General features: G+C 52.2%; 1 protein-coding gene across 1 annotated transcript; it reads left to right on the forward strand.

Moving 5' to 3' along the window:
• The first annotated feature begins 1,372 nt into the window (after positions 1-1,372).
• On the forward strand, positions 1,373-7,116 carry Fam32a (family with sequence similarity 32 member A). The gene is made up of 4 exons (XM_028893521.2): positions 1,373-1,503; positions 1,583-1,724; positions 5,989-6,042; positions 6,249-7,116. Exons 1-4 carry the CDS (start codon positions 1,430-1,432, stop codon positions 6,315-6,317), a joined length of 339 nt encoding a protein of 112 aa, XP_028749354.1. The 5' UTR covers positions 1,373-1,429; the 3' UTR covers positions 6,318-7,116.
• The last annotated feature ends 958 nt before the right edge of the window (positions 7,117-8,074 follow it).

Raw genomic sequence — 8,074 nt, forward strand, 5'->3', positions numbered from 1 at the left:
AAGAATAGCCATTACATAGCATAATCAGTGGGCTGGGAACGGGGGTTCAGTCTGTCACTCAGCACTGAGGGAGGCAGAAGCAGGAGTCACTAGTCATCATGGGATGCATAGGGAGACCCTGTCCCAGAGCAGCATCAGAAGGCCGACTTCCTGGACACACTGTGGAAGGAGGAAACCCGCAGTTGCCCTCTGACCTCTGCTTGCTTGACATAGCACACAAATAAATGTAACCTCCAAAACCACTGCTAAAGAAAACAAAAAATCCCAGCACATTCGTGATGCCTGTCGTTGAGAAGTAAGGTTGTTTGGTGTGGTGGCACACACCTTTAATTCCAGCACTCGGGAGGCAGAGGCTGGTGTTTCTCCCTGAATTCAAAGCCAGCCTGGTCTACAGAGTGAATACAAGGACAGCCAAGGCTACATAGCGAGACCTTGTCTCAAAACAACAACGAAACCATTTAAGGTCATCGGCTACATGGTTAGTTTGAGGCCAGCATGGCCTCCATAAAAACCAACAAAACAAGCCGCAGTGGACACACCTAAAGTCCCAGTTCACAAGATGCTGAGGCAGAGCCCAGAGAGGTCTGTGTATACAGCAAATCCAAGGTCAACCAGGCTCATTTAGCATGACCCTTCTGCCCTCTAAACCCACGCAACATCAGGAGTTGTGGGCCAGTGAGGTAACTCAGCAGGTAGTCTGACCACATCGTTCTCTTCCCGGGAACCCAAAGGGTGGAAAAAGAGACCAGACTCCTGCAAGGTGTTCTCTGTGTGTACACACCCCCCACACACACACACACATACAGGTGAATAACGTATAATGTAATTCTTTTTTTGTTTGTTTGTTTGCTTTTCGAGACAGGGTTTCTCTGTGTAGCTTTGCGCCTTTCCTGGAACTCACTTGGTAGCCCAGGCTGGCCTCGAACTCAGAGATCCGCCTGCCTCTGCCTCCCGAGTGCTGGGATTAAAGGCGTGCACCACCACCGCTTGGCTAATTCTTAAGATTTAACCTTTCTTCTGTTTATTTCGAGACAGGGTCTCTCTTCATAGCCCTGGCTGTCCTGGAAGTCACTATGTAAACCAGGCTGGCCTCGAATTCAGAGATCCTCCTGCCTCTGTCTCTGGAGTGCTGGGTAAATGTAATTTTTTAAATTGAAAAAGAAAAACAAAAACAGTAATTACGACTTCACAGGCCACGAAGCCAAGGCGATGCCCACAAAGCCGGAAGTGAATGCCCACACGGGAAGTACGGCTTTGGGCCCGCAAAGCTGGGGCCGGTTCCCACCGAGTGTGAGACCGGAAGTGCGCTAGAGCCATGAGACCTGCGTATGCCTAGGTCGCGCCTAGCCGACCAATCAGAAGGGAGCGAGGCGGACGTCGGGCGGAAGTGCCGTTTACAAACAGGAAGTGTGGCGGGGTCCTGCGCACCATGGAGGCGTACGAGCAGGTCCAGAAGGGGCCCCTGAAGCTGAAAGGTGTCGCGGAGCTCGGCGTGACGAAGCGGTGAGGCCCGGGGCCCGCGGTCTGTCCCCGAGGGCCGACCCCGGGCTCCGGCCCCGCTCACCGGCCCCTTCTCCCCCAGGAAGAAGAAGAAGAAGGACAAAGACAAGGCCAAGCTGCTGGAGGCCATGGGGACGAGCAAGAAGAGCGAGGAGGAGAAGAGGCGCTGCCTGGACAAGCGGACGCCGGCGCAGGCGGCCTTCGAGAAGATGCAGGAGAAGCGGGTGAGGCGGGGGGCGGCACCGCGGAGGGCGGGGCGGGGCGGGCCCAGGCCTCCCCCCAGCTCCCGGCGTAGCCCAGGCCTTCCCCAGCTCCCGGCGTAGCCCAGGCCTTCCCCCAGCTCCCGGCGTAGCCCAGGCCTTCCCCCAGCTCCCGGCGTAGCCCAGGCCTTCCCCCAGCTCCCGGGGTAGCCCAGGCCTTCCCCCAGCTCCCGGCGTAGCCCAGGCCTTCCCCCAGCTCCCGACGTAGCCCAGGCCTTCCCCCAGCTCCCGGTGTAGTTCAGGCTTTCCCCCCAACTAGGCCTTCCCTCGACTTTCCCTGTAGCCTGGGCTTGTAGTCCTGCCTAACCTAGCCTTCCGGTGTGCTAGGATGACAGGCGGGTGTCACCACTTTCCGACTGCTGTTGATAACCACGTTCATTGCTCTTAAGTTACCACGAAGTATGTTTCCGTAACAACTTGCTTCAGAAGCTTCAGATGGGTTTTGTTGTTTGGCGGGATGTGTGGGGGTGGGGGTGGGTGGGTGTGTGTAACTAGCTTCGGTTGGCCTTGAACTCCTGCCTCAGTTTCCTGGTTCCTGGAATGACTTTCGTGGCCCACAAGGCCATGCTAGTTATTTTGGGTGTTTTTGCTTTCTTTTGCTTTTGAGGTACCATTTGTCAATGTAGCCCAGGCTGGCCTCAAACTCACTCTGTAGCCAGGATGACCTTAGGCTTGTAATCTTCCTGCTGGTTGGAATGACAGGTACTCAACACCCTGTCTGCTTTAACCATGGGTCTTAGTGCCTCCTTACGTTATTCTCTCGGTATTAGAATCACGAGGCAGAGGAGAGGTCCGCGTGTGACCGAGGCTCGCCTGCCAGGCTGCAGGCGGGAAGTAGCCTGTGTTTGTGGCTTACTGTTTGCAGTGTGGGGGGATTGTACCCAGGACCCAGGGCATGCCTCAGCTGAGCCACACCCCTCCCAGGTCTGTGTTCCCCTCTGAAGGCAGTCCCTCTCCCCCAGATGAGCGTCTGAGGTGTTTGGACCCCCTCTGAAGCAGAGTGCCACTAGCATCTAGGGGGAAGAGGCCAGGCCACTGCTACACTCGTACAGAGAAAGAAGTGATTTCCCCCGAATATCAGGCTGAGGCTCGGCTCCATCGCCTGGTGTACCTGTGCTGGGGCCCTGGGCAACGTGTGTGCATCACTTGGATCTAGTTTCCTCGTGCTCGTGGGCTGGCAGGGCACACCTGGGTCCAGTGCTGTCTCTGCTGCTTCTCAGAGGGATAGCCTATTTCCGTTCACTTAGAGGACTGAAGTCACCCTGGCAGGGGTGTGATGAGAATTAACAAGTGACTGCTCTGTCCCTTGTCACCTGGAGGCCACAGCTAGGGCTGACATTCAACCACCAGTCAGGGTGAGCAGTTGATGCAGCCAAGGGTGATGGTAATGACCGCAGTTGGCCTGAGGAGGAAGGATGGCTGGTTAGATCCTGTCTGGGGACAAAGATGAAGGTGGAGATGAGGAATGGAAAAGCGTTTTTGAGCCAGGAGTGGTGGGCATTGGGAGTTCCAGGCCAGTCTGGGCTGCAGGATGAGACCCTTTTTCAAAAAGCAAAAAGCAGTGGCTCTTTGGAAGACATGGGTGTCCAGGCAGCATGTGATCCTTCCAGACACATCTACATTGTGTTGCTACCTCAGACATCACTGATCAGTTACCACATATTTTGTTATAAGATCCAGTCATACCACTGTCTTTTTTTAAATTTTATTTATTGTTACCAGTGTATGGACTTTAATGCCACAGTATATTTGTGGAGATCAGAAGTCAACTTGTGGGAATCTGTTCACTCCTTCCACCATGTGGGTCCCAGAATCAAACTCAGTTTTTAGTTTTGGTGACAAGCACCTTTACCCACTGATCCATCTCACAATCCACAGTCTGCTTCTTAATCTTCAACCCAAGACTCAAGCATTTGTATTCAGAGTCGGGGCCTGAGGACAAGTGGGGGGTAGGACCAGGACAGACCGCAGACGGACAGACATGGGTGAAGTGGAATCGGAGGGCTGGTGAACAGGTGCTGGAGAGTCTCTGAGCCACCTGTGTTACATGAAGATCTAACAGAAAAGGACGACTGGGTGGAGGTCTTGGGAGGCAGAGGCAGGTAGATCTCACTTGAGGCCAGCCTGGTCTACAGAGTGAGTTCCAGGACAGCCAGGGCTACACAGAGAAACCCTTTCTCAAAAAAAAAAAAAAAAAACTGAAGAGGATTGGACCTCAGGGCAAGGAGCTTGTTTCAAATTGCAGGTGATTGTGACGAGAGGTGAGAGAAGGATGTGGACCAAGGTGGTGAGGTTGCCAGACCGCTCCCAGCCTTCTGCCAGAGCCCCTTTGGGTGGAGTGGGTCAGCTGCAGACAGTGGGGGCATCAGGTGGAGGGACCCAGGCTCTGCCTTTTCTGCCTTGCTCCCAGTTCTGCAGTCTGGTCCTCATCTTCACTAAAACCAAAAACAACCCCCAGCAAACACACACATACACACACACACACATTCACACACATACACACACACACACACACATATGTATTTTTAAGTGTGTATTGGTGTTTTGCCTGTATGGTTAAGTGCACCATGTGAGTGCAGTGCACAAGGAGGCCAGAAGAGGCAGCAGCAGGATCCCTAGGTCTGGAATTACAGGTGGTTCTGAGCTGCTGTGTGGTGCTGGGCACTGAACTGGTCCTCTGGAAAACCTGCCGGTGCTTTGAACCACTGAGCATTCACTCCCGCCCCCATCTTCATCTTTCTAAAACATTCTGTTTCGTGGGCAAGCCCCTGTGCTTGTTTGCTCAAGCATGCATTGTGTGTGACGATCAGAAGACAACTTGGAGGAGTTGGTTCTCCCCTCCCATCACGTGGGTCCCAGGGATTGAAGTCACAAGCGCCTTGCCCTCATCCTCATCTTTGAGATGGGATCCTCTGATCCTCCTGCTTCAGCCTGCCCAGTATGGGGATGCTAGGTGTGTTCCATCACACCCGGCATAGGTCTTTCTTTTCCTCTTTTTTTGAAAATAACCTGCAGTCTTTGAACTTGTGGGGTGTAGTCTTATAACGTGACACTGTGCTGAGCACACCCGGGAGGGCACCATCTCCACCTGATGAAGGGCATTGATTAGTGCTGGGACTCCTCCAGCTGGCCCACAGAGTTTCTGGGATGTGTAGTAATCCACGAGTTCTGGTCACGCCACTGTGCTGTGACACTCGGGACACACTGCCCCTTTGCTAGCCCCATCCTCTCTGTCTCCTAGCCAATAGTGTTCCCTGGTCTAGCCTATACTTGAGTGGAGTCACTTTTTTAGCATCTGCAACTGAATGAAGACATGGGCTGACTGGCTATGGTCTTGTGACCCTCCTGGGCACCCTAACTGACAACTTGACACAAACTAGGATCACTTGGGAGGAGTCTCAGAGAGGGACTGTCTTGATTGCGCTGGGATGGGAAGACCTGCCATCCTTGCCAGTCGTGGGCATCACCAATCCCTAGGTGTAAGACTTTTGAAATTTTGTTTATATGTACAAATGTTTTGTTTGCCTGTATATATGTACAGACATATGCATATATGTGTCATGCTGCCAAAGGAGACTGGAAAAGGGTGCAGTATCCCTGAACCTGGAGTTACAGAAAATTGTGAGCCACCATCTTGGTGCTGACTCTGAAAGAGCAGCAGGTACCCTTAACCACTGAGCTGAAGCTCTCTAGCCCCAGGGTTTAGGTCTTGAGCTGTGTACGAGCAGAGAAGACTGAGCACAAAGCATGCTCATACCCATTTCTCTATGTTCTGCCTGAGTCGTGGCCCTAAGACTGCCTTTACATTCCCTCCATGGTGGACTGTGACCTGAAACAGTAAGCCACATAACCCCTTCTCCCCAAGTTGCTTTTTTGCCTGAGTATTCTGTCTTGGTAACAAATGAAAACTAGGATACTGAACATTCATTTGGGTCCTGTCCCCTTAGCCCCTCCCCTGGGGCCTCTTGCTCTGTGCGCTCTCCTTCGGTGGGGTGTGGTTTCTTTCCTCCCAGCCCCAGGCTTTCACCATGGCCCCAGGCAGCACACCACCAATGCCCAGCTTCTGGCAGCATCTGACCATGAGGAGTGCAGGGGTTGCAGGGAGACTAAGCAGGCACCCCTTCTGAGTGGGGTGGCGGGAGAGAGACAGCTGTGCGTCCACAGCTGCTTTGGGTACCTATGGGCTGTGTGGGGCATGGGGACTCACCCCAGTCTTCTCTCTCTCCAGCAAATGGAAAGAATCCTGAAGAAGGCGTCCAAAACCCACAAGCAGAGAGTGGAGGTGAGTCCTGCACTGTGGGGAGCCTGAGCCATGGGGTGCCCAGAGCCCAGGCCAGGGCGGCTTGGACTGTTGGAGCACACCCTCAGGCATGGTGCCCCCCAGGCTCATTTGGGGTGCTGTGAGACCTGTAGTTGAGTGTGAGAGATGGGCTGGGCACAGATGGGGGCACTGCCCACGGGGTTCGCAACGTGGCCTCTCTTCCACAGGACTTCAACCGACACCTGGACACACTCACTGAGCACTATGACATTCCTAAAGTCAGCTGGACCAAGTAACTCTCCCCTGGTACAAAAGACAGGCCAGGTTGGCTGTGTTGTTCCCCTCGGTGTTTTCTAGAATGTTCTACAGCTGCCTGGTGCATCTGCTGAGACCAGGTTTTCTGAAACTTGATTAAAGTCAGGCTGTACTTTCACTGGGTTTTGGTTTCTGGGTGGTACCCTTTCCTATTTGGACTGCAACATTGTGGATTAACAGGCTGGGGTCATTTCTGGGTGAAGGCCATGGAAGGAGGGTACCCTTCCCACCCGACTGCAGCATCTGTCTTCACCTGCACCACAATACCAGGACACGATGCTCCTGCCTGTGGACCACCATAGAAGTTCCCATAGTACTGCTTCTTTTGGGCCACCTGGATATCAGACCACACAGCCTACAGCCTACATCTAGCCACAGCCACCTGAAGCAAGGATGGGACACAGGTCTTCAGCACATATTCTGTCCCACAGTCCACCCGGTGGCTGCCATTGCAGACATTACTAATCAATCCAGTTCTCAATGATGGCACCTGGTGCTGTAAGCATATGGCATGTATCATGAACCTGCTTGCCATTGCTGGCTTAAGGACACCAAATGCCAGACAATGCCAGGGCAAAGTGCCAACAGACCTGGTGTGGTGGGAGGGCCCTGGTGCAGATGCTGCAGAGCTTCGGCATCTGAGAGTCTAGGTGGACTACTTGGAGAACCTGTGTGCACACACTGTTGAGAAGCAGCTTCTGTTGCCATCGATACTGAAAGAATGCCAGGAATCCTTGGAGCTGACATGTAGAATAAAGCAAGTGCCAGTCATGAATTAGAGTCTGAGTTGTCTGTGTATGCTGTCCATCCCATGAAGAGTGCACAACACAAAACTCCTCAGAGAAATTAGATGCTTTTGTTTCTTAATGGTGTGTGTGTGTGTGTGTGTATGTGTTATACAGTATGTGTTGTGTGTGTGCACATGTGATGTGTAGAGGACAGCTTGAAGGATTGGCTCTCTCCTTCCACCGTGTGGATCCTGGGGGCATTGGATCTAAGTCAGATTGTGAGACTTAGCTGTAAGTGCCTTCACCCACTGAGTTATCGTCCAGGTGACACATTTATTCCACTTGTGTTCCTGCCTGAGAGAGGTGGCAGGTGGGATGTGCATGCCTTGTCTCAACTGTTAGGACCATTTTGGATTTGGGAATTTTTCCAGATTGGGCAACAGATTAATCTTGTCATATGTAATTAGATGTTGCAATGATTGTCACAAGTTTGCATACATTTCATTTCTATTTTATTTGTGCCTGTGCCCATAGCCCAAGGTCATTTATATGAATTTTTTCTTCCTTCGAACATAGTATACAAAATACACAATCTTGAAGAATTTTGTGAGACAAAATGAGACAGTTCAGTGATATGAGATTAGTTATTTGGAGTTTTTGTTTGTTTTTTGTTTTGTTTTGTTTTTGGTCTATGAGGGGCAGAAGTTGAGATTGGGTCTCACTGTGCAACCCTGGCTTGCCTGAAATACTCTATGTAGACCGGGCTGTTAGATCCCCCTGCTTCTCCCTCTGGAGTGCTAGGATGGAAGGTGTTTACCACCACACCCTTTTTTTGATTGTTTTACCAAGGTTCTATAGCCCGGCTGCAAACCTGCAGTGCTACCAGGAGTTTGGCAAGATGGCGCAGCAGGTAAGGTTCTTGCTGCCAAGCCTGAAGACCTCAGTCTGAGTCCCAGGATCCACATGGTAGGAGAGAACCAATTTCTACAAGGTGTCGTCTGAACTCCACA

The sequence above is a fragment of the Peromyscus leucopus genome, chromosome 17, assembly GCF_004664715.2.
Source record: "Peromyscus leucopus breed LL Stock chromosome 17, UCI_PerLeu_2.1, whole genome shotgun sequence".
In the NCBI taxonomy this organism is placed as follows: Eukaryota; Metazoa; Chordata; class Mammalia; order Rodentia; family Cricetidae; genus Peromyscus; species Peromyscus leucopus.

What these genes read in the sequence shown, in the direction of transcription:
- Fam32a (XM_028893521.2), top strand. Translation starts at nt 1,430, where the DNA reads ATGGAGGCGTACGAGCAGGTCCAGAAGGGGCCCCTGAAGCTGAAAGGT. An exon ending in GAGCTCGGCGTGACGAAGCG is followed by an intron (nt 1,504 to 1,582) that starts GTGAGGCCCGGG and finishes CTTCTCCCCCAG; the next exon opens with GAAGAAGAAGAAGAAGGACA. An exon ending in CCCACAAGCAGAGAGTGGAG is followed by an intron (nt 6,043 to 6,248) that starts GTGAGTCCTGCA and finishes TCTCTTCCACAG; the next exon opens with GACTTCAACCGACACCTGGA.